The following is a 17,279-nucleotide window of genomic DNA, read 5'->3' as shown; positions in this document are numbered from 1 at the left end:
CAAATAGAGCAGACTGCGCATGTCCAGTGCATTTCACTCCTGCTCAGGCTAGGTGTAGATAAACTGCACTAGTGCAAATAACACTGAGCAGTGGAATAAGAAAGTGTGGTGTAAAATGCAACACTCTCTTGCAAAGGAACGATAACTGGCTATTCGGTGCAGCTAGTACTACACTTTCTGTGCAATGGAATAGGCCTAATGTACGTAACCATAAACCTTGGATTTGAACCTTGAACCTTGGAAAATAATTTATAGAGTGAGATTTACCTTTCTAATTTTTCTATGGTATTAATTCTAATAATTTAACTAAATCTGTTATCCACCAGTCCGTAAATGGACGCTATTGAAACATACTAAGGATAGTGTATATGTTTTATGGTATGCAGTTTCTTAAAAATGATTATGTTTAAAGTTTAGTACGTAACTTAAGAGCATATACAAAGTATATATAGAGGGACCGCCGCCTGTTAAAAAGTGTAGACGTTGTAGAGAGAAAAGGCGATAATCCTCGCTTTCTCTCTCCCTAATCTTTAAGGAGAAGTGGTTAGTATACTATATTAGATCTAAGGACGTGATGCCCTGTTAAAGAGCGGTGGGAGTTGCGTTAGCCAATCATATGCTTGTGTGAGAGAGAAAGATAATACCCAAACTACCTCTTTCTTTCTCTGTTACTAGTTTACACTGTAGCTATAAGTGTGCTTCTTCCATACGTACCAACATAGATTAGAGTTTAGAGCATATACTACTGGAGGCAGCGGTCCAGTTCCATTGGCCGAGAGTGTAGCGGAGGTTGTAGAGAGAGTGAGAAAGAGAGAGAGAGTGGGGGGTGAGAGGGAGAGAGATTGAGGGGGTATAATTGTTAATCTGAATAATTCGTGTGATTTACAACTTATCCCACTTGCGGACTATAAAACTGAAATTCTAGCTTTAAACTTGAACTTGAACTTAAACCTGTAAATAGTTGTCATTTTTCACATTTACATGTATCTAATTGAATTTGAAAAAAATAAATACGCATTTAGCTTAACAAATTTTTATTTTTTTAAAACTGTTGGGTACAATTGAAAAAATACTGATTGCTTATACATTTACAAATTCAATCGTACCGGAAACATGTCTGGACCCTTTTGTATTAAATAATCAGATATCAGATCCGTTCTAAGTGTTGTGCGTCGTACATGGGAGGTGTTCTATATTATATATAGCATATTCCAATGTATCACCCCGCTACCATTAAATTAATAAATAACATGTTAAATATAGAGACTTAATAGCAGTTTATATTATCATTTACAAAATTGAGCAACACAACACATACGGCGTACATTCTAGGAACGGTCCTAGATAAGAATCACCTAATATCACTGTTCAAGGAGAAATCTGTAACTCAATAAATTCATTTAGCAATACAGATTTCCTCCTACATTTTCCTTCAAATGTCTTCGAACATAAGTGGTAATTTTATCGGAAAGTCCTAGTTTTGTGGCATCCTTTTGAAAGTCCTCCTCTTTTCCGACACCAACTAAATAACCATTGAGCTTCGCTGCCACATGCGAAGTCTGCAACAATTCTGGTGTCAGACCCAAATCTTCGCATAACCAACTGTGTTCTTGTAGTCGATACTTTTGATGGTAACTGCAAAAATTGCGTTTTTATAAAATATTGATTAAAAAGAGTTTCGTTACTTGAATAAAAATATCATCATATTCATCTACAATTATACAGGGTTATTCATTTTTAAACAAATAAACTTCATCAAGGGTCGAGTAATGAAAAATACAGGATGATTCACATCATGGTGACAAAAAATTTAACCTCCTATTCTTTGGTGAATTTTAAGGGGAGTCTTTCCTATAAAGTTTTTATCTAGGACGCTTCGTTAAAAAGATATAGGGTTCAACTTCACAAAATATTTTTAATTTTTTAAAATAATTTAAAAACTATGTAGTAAGTGAAATTATTTGAAATTGGGCACATGCATTTATGTAAACACTGTCCAAAATCTGAGGCCTTTTCCTAAAATTTACATGCTTCAGTGACAGAGATACAGGATATTGGTGGCATATTTTTTTAAATAAAATAGAAAAATTACTACTCTTATGTCTTATGTTTTCGAAAAAAGCCTGATTTTCGAGTAAAACTTAAAAAACCAACTGAAAACACCGGACCTCAACCCACTGGATTTTTTTTTTGTGGGGTGCTGTTAAGCGGCTGGTATACAGTGGACATATTTAATACACGTGACAAGTAACAATAAATTTCGAACAAATTACATTTACTAAAAACATGTCATGCCTGTGTTCGTGGATATGGAGGTATTTTTGAGCAATAACTCAAATAAAATCATTAAAATGTTGAAATTTCTTTATTCAAATAGGATAACCGAATGATTAGTGTTTGTCATGTTATTTAAGTAAAAGTGTTTTCAGTTTGTCGAACTAAACGTGGAGGCGGCAGAAATGTATAATACCCAGTTGAAAAATGTGGGCGCGGGCAAATGACGTACAAACACTGCACTGGTCGACTGAGTAATAAATCTCAGTTGTTAACAAGTAGTTGACAAATTGCCTAGCAGTGCAGTGCAGCAATGCGGAATTTGGTGTGATTCAGGTAATTTTAATTTATTATAGACACCATCTATTAATCATTAATATTACTATTGCGAAAGGGAGAAATAAAAGGGACATTTTGTTTACTAATATTATTACAACATGACATTTTGGAGACTTTTGAAATGGAGCAAAACAAAATTTACCATCAATATGATAAAATTGTTTGAGGACATAGATAATTAAAATATGTTGTTGGCCAAATGAACATATATAATATAAATTTTTGTTTTGCACAAAAAAAATGTGAAGAGCTTAGGTTGCAAGAGCTCAAGAAATGCGGTCATTATTAGAAAAGCGACAACAAGTTGTATTTCAAATCCAGTTGTACCTGCATAGATCAGAGTCTCGTTACTGACGTCACCACATTCACATAGGCACACCATTTATAACACGAGTGCATTTATGCATTTTTATACCATACATACTGTGTATGTAATGTGTAATGTGTAAAGCCACCGCCAACAGTCGCATTCAATATTTCATTTAACTGATTGCTAAGGCTTAACAGTAAAATAGCAATTATAAATTGAGGATAAAATCTAAAAGGAACAAGTTGTTTGATTACCCCATATGAGTAGTTAAAAGAATATTTTATTGTCTGAGACTTTTTTTGTCCATTTTAGACTGGATTCAGGTACAATTATGCTTAAAAATATTACTTAACATTTCGAGGTAAACTACTTTTCACTTTTTGTTTTCGGCATTATAATTAAGCAGATAAAAAAAATAAGCATAGCAGACATACTCCTAATATAAATTATTAATCAGTAAATCTGTGACAAACAATATTAACATTTTATCTTGCAACTTCAAGGTAATATGACTAATCTATAGGTATTTAAAAACCGAATTTTTGAAAATGCATATTTTTTAATATTTAACTATCGTTTTACAATAAAAAGTTTTCTAGTGTATACGATGTTATAAAAAAAATCATATACAACGTGTTTCACTTTTCTCGAAGCCACCTTCATATCTCGGTTATTTTGAATTCAAACGTCTTGGTATTTTAATACGAAATAATTACCTGCTAATCAATTATTGTGGTACAACAAAATCTGATTTTAGTCATAGGCGTTCGATTTTAAAATTAAAAAAGGGGTACACATTTAAATAATGTATTAGGAATTGTTTTAGTAATATATTCTAATTTAGCAACCTCTGTGTCAAATTGGTAACTTTTTCTGTTAAAAAAATCATACTTGATAAAACATTACTAAAAAGTAGATACTCACTCTTCTGCAGGATAAAAAGGGCCCGCAGGTGCAATTTCCGTCACCAGTTTTGTATTTCTTTTATGTGCTTCCTTTTTAAGGGATATCTCGGCAATTCTTTTTTGATCTTCATTGTGATATAAAATGAGGGACATGTACTAAAATAAACTATCATTAGATTATGAACACCGGTGAAAAGCAAAGTTGTTTACCTGTCTCTTGATAATGGTTGTCAAACCGTATTCGTGATTGTCCCAAAAGAGTGCTAACAGATCTTCATAACTTATTGTCTTGGGATCATAGTCAATTTCGATGACTTCGGTATGATCTCCCCTGTGAACAATAATATAACAATGAATATTCATAATAATTAAACACCTGATACAAAAATTCACAGGGTAGTACCTAAGGAATGTTACATACTTCAAGGTCGATTTAACCAAACTTGCTTAAACGAAAAATGTCGCAAAAAAAGTTACAGGGAGTTAGTTTCTTTTTTTAATTTTTTGTTTTCTCCTTAACTCAGAACCTAGTTAACCGATTCGAGCAAATTTGCTGTTGCTTTATTGTTTCTCATCTTCATGAAGTATGCAGTGGTTATGTTCCTATTAGGTTAAGGCGTTCATTTTACTATAAACTCTTTGTGAATATTATTCTGTAACTTTCTTTTGTACATTTAAATTTATACACTCAACTACCTATATCAGAAATAGCTAGCGAATTTTATTCTACAAAAAATGTATATCTAAGCAGTAGTCGGTGACTGCGTGAGCTTTTTTACGATCAAATCAAAACGTTCAAATTTCAAATCGGTGAGTAGCTGATTGCGAGAGTTTTTTTTAAGGTCTGCATGGTCCCACCCCAAGCAATTTTGTAGACCATATTTTTTAGGTATATTGAATCAATTCTTTTTTGGGTAACTGAAAAAATAACTCAGAATCTTTCCAAGCAAGTTATTAGGTATGCTGAAATTATAGGGAGAAATTTTGCAGATATTTTGTTGGAGATTAATTATTACTAGCTTACAAAACCAATATTATTTCTTTTTATTAATATAATTACATAGAAGTTATTTCATAGTCATTTTTGTATCACAAAATATAAACATAATAAATCGCCACCAAAAAATAAATCATAAATTTGGCTGTCAGAAAGAGCCGCAATTCAATGGCGTGCCAAGCTGGTCAACCGAGGCATGCGTGAGCCGCTGCCTCAGAATGGACGTTCACGTCACGTTAGTAGGTATAGTATAATATAGTAGTAGTATATAGTATACTTTGTTATCGTGGGGATGTTGCGTAATTAATTCCTATCAGTTGGTGTTTATGGTGGTGTATTGTAGACAATTTAATTTGTTGCGTTTTAACAAATAATGCGTACGCCTATGTCTCGCGGCTCGCGGCTCAGTTCTGACAGCCCTAATAATAAATGTATAATTAATTATTCTATAATGTAGTATTGTAAACTGATTTAGATACGATTTCTTTTAATTATCTATTTAATTTTACATTTATTTTATTTCCAATTTGAGTTGTAGTTTAGTAGTATGTACAATTAATTGTACATACAGTTTAGCTGTCAATATCATAAACACAATTTTTAAATGTAAATAGGTAAATCGCCGTTCCCATCTCTAAACAGTTTCTTTAAATCGTCACCAGATGGCGCACTGTTTAGTAATCTCTAAAAAATGGTGTTTATAACTGTTTATCGCGCGTTTAGCTTAAATAATAGTGCAATTAATCAATTAATTAATAGTGGATAAGTGTTTTTAGTGCAGTAGAATTAACCCTATTAGTGTTTTACTAATGTGAATGGGCTTCCAGTGTAACTTTACGTTTTACCGGTATCAGGTAGGTGAATTAAATTTAAAACGGTTAACAAGGCTTCTTCAGAAGCTTTCAAAATTAACAAGTTTAATGTGAACGAAACAAAGTATCATTTTTGGTTGGTCGCTTTGGAAGGATTGGCATGGATTGACATAATTTTTAGTGAACAAATTTGAATAAATCATTGACTTACATTTTTTTATATACAGGGTCTAATGTTGTCCCGCCGGAGTATCCAACTCGGGTACGCAACACTCCCTTTTGCGCTCCAAACAGGGCATCGCATGCCCAAAAACATCCCATACCAAAGGTGGCTTTCTTGTAGGGGGTGGAAATTTCGTGCAGAATACTGGGCATCTTGTTAATCTAAAAATAAAAACATATATAATAAAACACAAGCAAAAAAATAAATGATTGAAACATTTTTACATAATAAAAAACAATAAGTTGTGTACCACCACTGAATCTAGTATTTAAAAAACCAACCTAGTGTATACTGTGAATGAGTTAACAACACAGAGGTAACTGGTATTATATAAATAGCGGGGTAGTCTTTTATACTCGTACTGATCGAAGGCATCAATCGAAATTTGCAAGTCACTGAAATAAAGCGTGATAAAAAATAAAATAAAAGATAACGAGTGTATCTATAATACTGTGGTAGGGAAAGAAATATCTATTACAAATTACTACTGTTATTCTACGAAGAGCTATTGTAGCATAGTGAAATGTTGCATCAGATTATTTATTTGATGAACCCAGAAATCACAAAGCGTATCGTAAAATATTTTGATGTTTTCATACCGTGTGATACGGATTATATGTTGTGTATATTATTTAAAAATAACGTTTTTGGTACGTGACATTTATTTATACAAAATTTTAATAGTAATAATAGCGGATATAGACATGTATTTTAAGAGCAGACATCAGCAATAAATTAAGAAATGGGACCGAAAATAATCATAAAAAAGTTTTTGTTGTCCCCATTAGTAAGTTGTAATCTAATAATAAGAAATACTATAAATTACAACAGATTTCTAAAGAGTCTACTAAAATGTAGATATATCGATGGTAGACTGCACTTTTCTTTTTAATATTAATAACTATTAAAATATGTATTATGTATCATAGGTAAAAGCTTAATAATATCTCTTATTCTCATGAAATAATAATTAATAATAAGTGATTTGTATAATTGCATTTTGAAATAAATTACATTTTTCATTATTTTAGACCAACAATCGAAACGTTTGTTGACATATGTATAAAAAAAGTTATGAAGTCCTTTGAAATTTTTGTGATTTGTGATTGATAATTTTATTAACAAAAAAACGGAACTTATTATAATATCGATGAGGACGATATTATTTTTTAGAAACATATATTCTTAGAGATTGTAATTATGTCCTCATTTTCTTTCGGTATCAATATTTAAATATACTTACATATTATAATAAAATTTTGCGTATTGAAATAAAAAAATTGAACCAATCAATATCAAATTTTTATAAATAATATAAAACAAACCATTAGCATTATTTTTATGAGGATCAGAGGTGAATTATCAGTTAATCATTTTTAATACATACTTATTGTAATTCAAAATAGATCTGTTAGATCCCGAGGTAAATAGTAGATAGATATAAAGCAGTTATTAATTCTATTTAAGTAGGTATATGGTACATTATATAAAATGACATAAATAACGTTTTTTGGTATTAAAATAAAATCATACCTATTTTTTGTCTACAGGAATAGTGTAAGCCTCGAAGACCGAGTAAAAAAAACTATAGAGAATGAATTTGAAAATTAGTAGCATTTTAATTCAAATGTTTTCATCTTTTTAATCTTCCAATTCTTACTACCTATGTAAGATTCCATTTTTTGAAAAGATTACAAAATTTTAAGTGGCAGGCTTCAAAAGAATGAACATATAAACATAGTCCTTGATAAGAGGAAATTGGATATTGCCATAGGGAACAGTCTTCAAAAAAAAACATACGATTACACCAGTGAGAGATGGTAAAAACCACATGATCAATGATCAGCTCACAAAAGAAATGAATATACCAATGAAAATACTCAACAGGCAATACCTACCTAAAAACAAAAAGATGGAGGAATATCTGGCAATAACAATCGTCTATACGGAAGAATGTACAAATAACTAAATCGCCCTTTAAAAGGAAGCACAATATTAATATCATCTGTAACACCCAAAATGACGCAAGGGCGGTGTATTCCAAGGTCCTGGTCCCAACCACCGGAACGACACAGTACGCACACGCAATTTAACTTTTAGTATACAAAATCGTTTTGTTTTTTAAATTTTTTCTCGGTGCAGCATTAATTAGGTAATTAATATATCTTATCCACGTTTCCAAAATATCAATGAGCATAGAACATAATTATATTTTCCAAAAATTGGGTTTACTTATCCATGTGTCACTGGTGCATGCAACGACATTTTTGGGGGTGCTTTTTATTACATTTCGGGAAGTAAATTTGAATGCCCTGTATTGTATGTACCATCCAGAACTTTTTTGTTTAAAATTATATTATTTCACGATCAGTTCAGAACTTGGACATACCCATTAAAACAAAAATTATCTTACTGTAATTTATATTCGCTTTGCATTTAAACTGAGAACATAACACTTCAATATAATCTGACATGTAAAAAATAAGATAATTAAGCAAATATCCTTTTATTACTTGATATAATCGATCATGAGATTAAAAAGTGAAACCCTACCTGACGACTTCTTTTCTAAATATACTTTTTTAAACGAGAAATTTTTAAGATTAACATTGGTTACCTAAGTGGGAAAATACAAAAATAAATTATAACCACAAAGCCACCAATTAAATGAAAAAGAAATATTAAAACGTAAAACAATTTATTTCATGTAAGCAAGAATCACAGCAATAGTTCGGTTATTAAAAAAAAAATGAGACAACAACACTTATACAAGGTGGTCTTAAATTTTATCCCGATATTTTCAGGGCCAATAGTACGGTAATAAGAAATAACGGTATAGTCCAGTCACTGATGAAGACGAAAATAAGGTAAAAGCTCCCAATTTTTTCGGATAGCATGGATTTTCCTGAAAATTTGCATACAAGCTCATCTGACCCTTCACTTCAAAAGTCATATTGTGTGCTTTTTTTATTTGGGTGGTGAAAACTACCCTTGTACGAAAAAAATGCGAAAATCGCAGATTTACGTATTTTAAAGATTCAATTCATGTTCAAATATATGTTGGATAAAGTTCCTTTCATGTTTTTAATATAATTTATGAAATTTAATTACTTTTCAACCCTTAAAAATCCTTAAAAATTACGCTTCCATGGCCAAAAAAATAGAAAAAAAAGTTTTTAAGAGTTTAAAATATTCTTTTGGTGCATTCACAGTGGATTGCATTTCTTCTGTTATTCATTAGAAAGCTTACGAGTCATTACAAAGTTGCAACCCTTAAAAACCATTCCTTATAATAAAATAAACAAAAAATATTATTGAAAGCTTGAGATGTTTTAATGGTATGCATATGTTGTAATGGTTTTCAAATGATCTATGATATATTGCAGCTTTTCAGCCACCCAAAAAACCCTTATGGAAGACCTACCCCTCATAAAAAACCCTACCCCTTAAAGAAAAATTTCCTAAAAATTATATGTGAGTACTTATGATGATATAATTAATTTTTTTTTAATTTTATTGAATTTATTCTTAATATTCTTTCATTAAATTAATTTCAAATAAAAAAAAATTATATACATTATAAATGGATGTATTGTACAAAATGTTTTAAAAATGGTCTGTTATTTTTTACATGTGTATATAATAAAATATTTAATTTTCATCACTATCGCTATCTTTAGCCTTGCCTTGGTCCAAAATTGGACGACAACTGTTACAATTATCGTCAGAACATGAACCACACGTGGGATTGCAAAAAAGTCCAAATTTTTCTGCAACCACAAGTTGCGCCGCATCCTTTTTTGCAATTGCAAAATATCATCCTAAGTTGTTCATCTCGTGCAGGCTTTTTTGCATTTTTATTGGTTGCAATGTATATTATTAAAATCAGTTCACAAGTGCTCCAAAATACACAAAGATGATTTACCCGCTCCGAAAATTTTGCCGAAAAAATGCGATTAACTTTTTTACCATAGCTTTTGTAATTTTAAAGTTATAAATTTACTCAAAAAACCATTTTGTAGGGATGTTAAAGCACATTAAGTTCTGTGATTTGCAGCTTTTTTGAGCTCTTCATTTTTTAGATTTGTAAGCTAAAAGGGCTCAGAAATGGCAGTTTTGAGCTTCTAACGGTAATAACTCAAGTCAAATTTTGTCCTACAAAAATTAACTAATTAACACTATATAACTTTTGTTTCTTGGGCTACTCCCTAGCTACAATTCAAATTTCACGTCAATCCATTCCATCCGAAAAAATTGGTAGCCAAAATGTTTCAGTGACTGTACTAGTAGCTTTTCATGTAAACTCTCTCTGAAAATTGATAAGGGGATACGAATTCGCCCAATTTTGTTAATTCGATTTCATATCAACATATGGAATTTATTCTAGCGTAAGAGATAGCTTTATTTCTTTTTATTCCTACTCCACTTTTTTAATTTTTGAATAATCTCCAGCCTAAAAAACATATCTTTAATTTTATGACAAAACCAAATGTACTATTTCATAGAAATAATATTCCAGAGTGGATCAGTAAGCAATATGTTATATAATTTTAATTTTTAATTTCTGATTACTCATGCAGGTAATTGTAATGAATAGATGCATACAATCTTACGATAGACAGGATTTGGACGCTATTTTAAGACAACATTAACATAAACATATGACAGCAGATAACATAGCGAGTCGTTTTAGATGTCTTGCGTAACTCTTATCGCATGTAGCACTGCTGTACTGGCTGTCCCATCTCGGCCAAGGCCGTCGAATAGTACTACTAACCGAATTGCCAATTTTGAAACGCGACCAGAGACCCGCTTTGTCTATTTTTATTTGTAAACGATTTTAAAACGTAAAAATGACGGTAATTACGAGGAAGATCAAACTTTACTACCTACCTACATGAAATTTTTGGATATGATTTATGTACTCGTCACCACAGCAAATTACATAAAAGAAAATTCCGTCGAATACCTATGTGGTTGTACGATATGTAGAAGAAAATGTTGGTTTTCAGATTATTGGTACTACGAAATTACATAATACATCTAATTAGTTATTTGTATATGCTAATACTTCAATTATTTATACTACATTTCAATCATTTTTGAGTAGTTATCAATTAAAATTTCAAATCAGTTTGAATTAAATAATGTGTTAGGGTACTTTGACAAGGTATTCATTAATTTGTAATGCAACGATCACTTTCTAAGAAAAAAATCAAGTGCCTAATATACAGGGTGTTAAAAAAAAGAGTGTAAAATATTTCAGGAGGTAATAGTTTGAACCAAAATAAGCAGAAAAGTCTTAATAAACATGGGTCCGCAAAGTAACGGTTGCGGAGATATGGACCACTATTCGTTTTTCAAACATTTTATATTATTAGGAATAAATCGACAAAGGAAGCTTTTAACAAACAAAAAACAAATTTACAGAATATGTTCAAAGTGCCCTCCGTCCATTTCCAAGCAGGCACGACGTCTTCGTCTCAACGATATTCGAACTCTTTCGAAAACACCCTCCTTGGTTTGGATTTCTTGACACTTTTGATTAATCCGTAGCTGCAGCTCTTCCAGGCTATTTACAGGAGTACCATACACTAATGTCTTCAAATATCCCCAAACAAAGAAATCTAGAGGGTTCAGATCAGGCGATCTTGGAGGCCATAAAACAGGTCCGGCCCTTCCTACCCATCTATGTGGAAAAGTTTGGTGTAAATGCTCTCTAACGGCCATGGAAAAAATGAGCTGGAGCACCATCATGCTGGAACCACATTTGTTGCCTCTGATTCAAAGGAATGTCTTCCAAAAACTCATACAGTGTGTTCTGCAGAAAGTTGAGGTAAGCAGCGCCTGTTAATCGGTTTGGTAAAACAACAGGACCTAGAAACCTGTCACCTACAATACCCATCCAAATGTTTAATGAAAAACGTGCCTGTTGTCCAGATTCTATTAGAGCATGAGGATTTTCGTCGGCCCAAATATGCGTATTGTGAAAATTAAACACTCCATTTGTTGTGAACCCGGCCTCATCAGTAAAAAGAATGTTTGCAAGAAAACGAGGGTCTTCAGCATCATGACGTAGAAACCAGCGGCAAAAAACCAAACGTGCTTGATGATCATTTATTGGATTTATTATTTAAGGCCTGTACTCGTTGCACATGGTATGGATAAAGCAGTTGCTCGTGACGGATTCTCCAAACAAGAGGACCACTAATTCCTACCTCGGCTGATATTCTCCGCACACTCGTACCTGGATTCTGCTCTACCAGTGCTAGAATTTCTTCTTCTGCTCTAGGAGTGGATACTGACCTTGGTCTTCTGGATAAATGGCACTGTTTGCTCAAGAAACCGGTATCACGCAATTTTTGGTGAATTCTTCCAAACATGCGTTGTGAAGGAATCTGGCGATTTGGATAAGCGTCAACATAAAGACGTCGCGCTTCGGTGGCGTTCCCATTAGCACGACCATACATGAAATGCATGTCTGTTAATTCTGCGTTAGAGTAACCAGCCATAGCAAAAGAAAACTTGTGCACTGAGAACAACTGTCAAATACGTACTGTTTATTTCACTAAACATCAACCAACAATTATAAGAAAATACACAACGTTTTTGCAAAATAAACATAAAACATTCCATATCTCCGTAACCGTTACTTTGCGGACCCATGTTTATTGAGACTTTTCTGCTTATTTTGGTTCATACTATTACCTCCTTCAATATTTTACACTCATTTTTTAACACCCTGTATAACTTCCACTTTGTAGTTGGCTACACACTAGCACTAGTAACACTAATTAAAAAAATACAATTATGTATATTAAAAAAATAAATTTTTGTGTCGTCAGTTATGATTAGACATCGGTAACTTTGTCAACAATCAAGTAAATAAACAGTAGTAATCTATCATGATACTAAGCAGCAATACGCGTTGTAGTAGCAGAAATAGGCTAAAAACACCTGAAATACACTCGACCAAGTAAACCTCAGTCACACACACGCACAAACGACAATGAAATCCACGATTACACGGCCAATGTCCATCAACAAAACACCTCAGGCGACAGGCAGGCATTAAGGTGCCGCTAGATACGAATTGAATAAATTAATCGATGCGATGCTTCAGATCACAGGCAATATGAAAATATACATCTGAAATTACTAAGAAACCTGGTGTTTTTTTTATCAGAGATGTCAGCATACATTGCGCGTTTAACGATGGGGCATAGGCTGTTCAGATTAATATTTCAATTAAGAAAAATAGCTGAAGAGTTTAACTATCGTTCTTTTTACTTTTTACTGCATACAAGGGTGATAAAAATTTACCGCGAGTTTAGATAACTTCAAACCATCATAAGTTGTTTTTGTTGTTTCTATAAACAGATATACAACAATACGAGGAAACATAGCTGGACGTGTTCAAGCAAAACTACAGTTTGTGTTGGATAATAATTCTGATTATTGTACAATAATGGATAGTGAAAAATTTGTAATTCAAACATTTATTGTTGAACTTAATTGTACTAAAATATATTTGATAGCTATTGAACCGGTATTCAATGTGTTTTTGATAGTAAAGACTGAAATAAATCAACACATTGATGTAAAAATAAAAAAGTGTCACCTGGATATTCAGAAGATACCTTCATAATATTCAAACATTCTCAGGTTGCCCTGTTTGACAGGTTATAGCGTCAACCACGTGTTCCTGGCAGATACGTTAAGGAGATACGTTCATTTGTAAGAATCAGTTACCTCTCGGAGATCTGAAAGATAATCTATATGTGCCGTAATATTCCTACACCCTCATTCTTTTCATTTATGTGCAAAATTTGTAATTCAATCACATTTTATTGTTCAACTGAATTGTACTTAAATATGTTTGATAGCTACTGAACTGGTATTCAATTTGTTATTGATAGTAAAGAATCGAATAAATTAAGACATTGAGGTAAAATATTAAAATGTCGCCTGGAGATCCAGATAGCTTTAACGTCAACTATGTGTTCCTGGAACGTACATTGAAGGAACATAGTAATTTGTATGAATATTCGAAACATAGTCTATATCTGCCATAATATTCTGATATTCTCAGATCGTCTCGTGGATAGCATATAGTCCAAATGATATATCCCTTGGTGGTATTTGGTGGATATCCTGATTTGTAACAATATGTCTGTCGAATGTCCAATAGCTAGTCATAGCCTAAGTCGTATATATCTGAGACATTAAGGTATATCCTACCAGATATCCTTATACCTTTACAAAAGGTTGTAATTTCAGGCCACGTATATCTCATGATGAAGAGATATCAGTCAGAGTGGATGTGGTAAATTAATCAATTTTCTATAGATATGTCCCATAGATTTCAAGAAGGAAAGATCTGGATATTTTGGTGGTCATGGCAAACGATAGACTGAAAATAGTTTAGTATTACCCTTTCTAAATGTGAAGGCATTATCTGAAACTAAACTGAATTTGAAAACTCGGGTAAAGGTTGGGCTCGTTTGGTTTAAGTTTCAAGATTTAGCTTTCTCATGAAGCCATAATGACCCACTTGGGTGAGGTTTTGGGCAGATCCAACAAGAACTGTAATTTGTTGAATATAGCGATCCGTTTTTCTGCCGCTCAGATACATAATATTATGTAATCAGTCGCCTTCTCGTTCTGTAACGACAGCTGACACTGAGCCTCTTCGACCTTCCTTAGTTAGTGGCCTTGGTGGAATTGGCAATGCCCAATAAATAGCATAGACAGTATAGGGCAGTTAAAGTTTGCAGATTTAACATGTTTAACCCCAAAAGTTTTTTAGTTCTCTTTTTCGACGAGACTGTTATGAACGTGAGACAATTTTGACAATTACTATCTTTGTTTTAAAAGTTTTAGAGTACGATTTTCAACTTTATGTCGGAAAATAATTCTACCTCATCTAAATGTTCGTGTTCACAAAAAATTCGAAATACGTCGGGCGAGAGGGACCTATAAGCAGTTAAGAACCACTCTCTTTTTTCTTTGGTTGTCCGTCTAGGGGGTTGTAAATATTATTATTTGGCAGAATTTTAAAATTTATGCCGAAAAAAAAAATTCTACCCCATTTAAATGTTCCCGTCCACAAAAATTTCGAAATACGGCGAGAGGGACCTATAAGCAATTTATTTAAATAATAATATTTTACAACCCCCTAGACGGGCAACCAAAGAAAAACGAGGGTGGTTCTGAGTTGCTTCAAATACTAGTCAAAGTACTACTGGCACATACACGTCGTCGCATACATCCACAAGAGCCGAGTCTAGTAAGTTGGGTACATTTGTATAAAAATGTAGAAAAGCGAAAATGTATTCCAAGTCATTCTATGTTTGTAATAAATTTGTTGTGTGAAAAATGCATTTCAACAAGACTTGATGTATATGTCTTATACACTTTCTATTTATACACTTAGAAATATAGGTATATAATATAGGTAAAAGTATAGCAAATATCTACACATCTCTCCGACTGCTCGCGACTTGATCGCCGAGTGGCCGGTATCGTGACGTCATTACCTGTTCTCCCGTAGTGTTGACCTTTTTAAGGGTCTTACAAATTCAGAATTAAATATATCACTTATTATTAATCCTATTGTCTTAATTTTTTTAACATATACAGGGTGTTAAAAAAAGAGTGTAAAATATTTCAGGAGGTAATAGTATGAACCAAAATAAGCAGAAAAGTCTTAATAAACATGGGTCCGCAAAGTAACGGTTGCGGAGATATGGACCACTATTCGTTTTTCAAACATTTTATTTTATTAGGAATAAACCGACAAAGGAAGCTTTTAACAAACGAAAAACAAAGTTACAGACGATGTTCAAAGTGCCCTCCGTCCATTTCCAAGCAGGCACGACATCTTCGTCTCAACGATATTCGAACTCTTTCGAAAACACCCTCCTTGGTTTGGATTTCTTGACACTTTTGATTAATCCGTAGCTGCAGCTCTTCCAGGCTATTTACAGGAGTACCATACACTAATGTCTTCAAATATCCCCAAACAAAGAAATCTAGAGGGTTCAGATCAGGCGATCTTGGAGGCCATAAAACAGGTCCGGCCCTTCCTACCCATCTATGTGGAAAAGTTTGGTGTAAATGCTCTCTAACGGCCATGGAAAAATGAGCTGGAGCACCATCATGCTGGAACCACATTTGTTGCCTCTGATTCAAAGGAATGTCTTCCAAAAACTCATACAGTGTGTTCTGCAGAAAGTTGAGGTAAGCAGCGCCTGTTAATCGGTTTGGTAAAACAACAGGACCTAGAAACCTGTCACCTACAATACCCATCCAAATGTTTAATGAAAAACGTGCCTGATGTCCAGATTCTATTAGAGCATGAGGATTTTCGTCGGCCCAAATATGCGTATTGTGAAAATTAAACACTCCATTTCTTGTGAACCCGGCCTCATCAGTAAAAAGAATGTTTGCAAGAAAACGAGGGTCTTCAGCATCATGACGTAGAAACCAGCGGCAAAAAACCAAACGTGCTTGATGATCATTTATTGGATTTAAGGCCTGTACTCGTTGCACATGGTATGGATAAAGCAGTTGCTCGTGAAGGATTCTCCAAACAAGAGGACCACTAATTCCTACCTCGGCTGATATTCTCCGCACACTCGTACCTGGATTCTGCTCTACCAGTGCTAGAATTTCTTCTTCTGCTCTAGGAGTGGATACCGACCTTGGTCTTCCGGATAAATGGCACTGTTTGCTCAAGGAACCGGTATCACGCAATCTTTGGTGAATTCTTCCAAACATGCGTTGTGAAGGAATCTGGCGATTTGGATAAGCGTCAACATAAAGACGTCGCGCTTCGGTGGCGTTCCCATTAGCACGACCATACATGAAATGCATGTCTGTTAATTCTGCGTTAGAGTAACCAGCCATAGCGAAAGAAAACTTGTGCACTGAGAACAACTGTCAAATACGTACTCTTTATTTCACTAAACATCAACCAACTATTATAAGAAAATACACAACGTTTTTGCAAAATAAAAAAAAAGGGGCTAAAAACATAAAACATTCCATATCTCCGCAACCGTTACTTTGCGGACCCATGTTTGTTGGGACTTTTCTGCTTATTTTGGTTCATACTATTACCTCCTTAAATATTTTACACTCTTTTTTTAACACCCTGTATTTAGGTGGTTAAATACTATCAGAAAATTAAAGAAAAAGTTTAAAATTATATATCACTGAATGGGCCTAGTTACTTATGATTAGAAGATATTTCCCTCTGTGTATCTACTTGTATTTCTAGGCACATTTTTTAATATTTTTTGTATAGTAACTTCGGAGTTATTTTCGATTTATTAACGCAAACTGAAAATGTTTTCTTTCAAAATAGAAAATATTATGTGGAATATGTGGGGTATTTTTGTCCAGTGAATTTTTA

The 17,279-nt window shown here is 33.2% G+C and overlaps 1 protein-coding gene across 3 annotated transcripts in view; it reads right to left on the bottom strand.

Annotated features, from left to right (window-relative positions):
- Positions 1-1,017: 1,017 nt before the first annotated feature.
- LOC108912969 (peptide methionine sulfoxide reductase) overlaps positions 1,018-17,279 on the bottom strand; it is a 28,367-nt gene continuing 12,105 nt past the window's right edge. For 2 of the 3 annotated variants that reach the window (XM_018718403.1, XM_018718402.1), the window contains exons 2-5: positions 5,849-6,021; positions 4,039-4,159; positions 3,848-3,984; positions 1,018-1,635 (exon numbers count right to left, since the gene is read on the bottom strand). In XM_018718403.1, the coding sequence (XP_018573919.1) occupies positions 1,401-1,635; positions 3,848-3,984; positions 4,039-4,159; positions 5,849-6,012 (657 nt within the window). In that variant the 5' untranslated portion in view covers positions 6,013-6,021 and the 3' untranslated portion in view covers positions 1,018-1,400. Of the gene's footprint in view, positions 1,636-3,847; positions 3,985-4,038; positions 4,160-5,848; positions 6,022-6,141; positions 6,164-17,279 lie in introns of those variants that run through there. The other variant, XM_018718404.1, reaches the window with a different exon arrangement.

The sequence above is a fragment of the Anoplophora glabripennis genome, unplaced genomic scaffold (genome assembly GCF_000390285.2).
Source record: "Anoplophora glabripennis isolate ALB-LARVAE unplaced genomic scaffold, Agla_2.0 scaffold253, whole genome shotgun sequence".
Taxonomy (NCBI): domain Eukaryota; kingdom Metazoa; phylum Arthropoda; class Insecta; order Coleoptera; family Cerambycidae; genus Anoplophora; species Anoplophora glabripennis.
The sequence above is the reverse complement of the archived record's forward strand: the minus strand, read 5'-3'. Positions and strand labels throughout refer to the sequence as shown.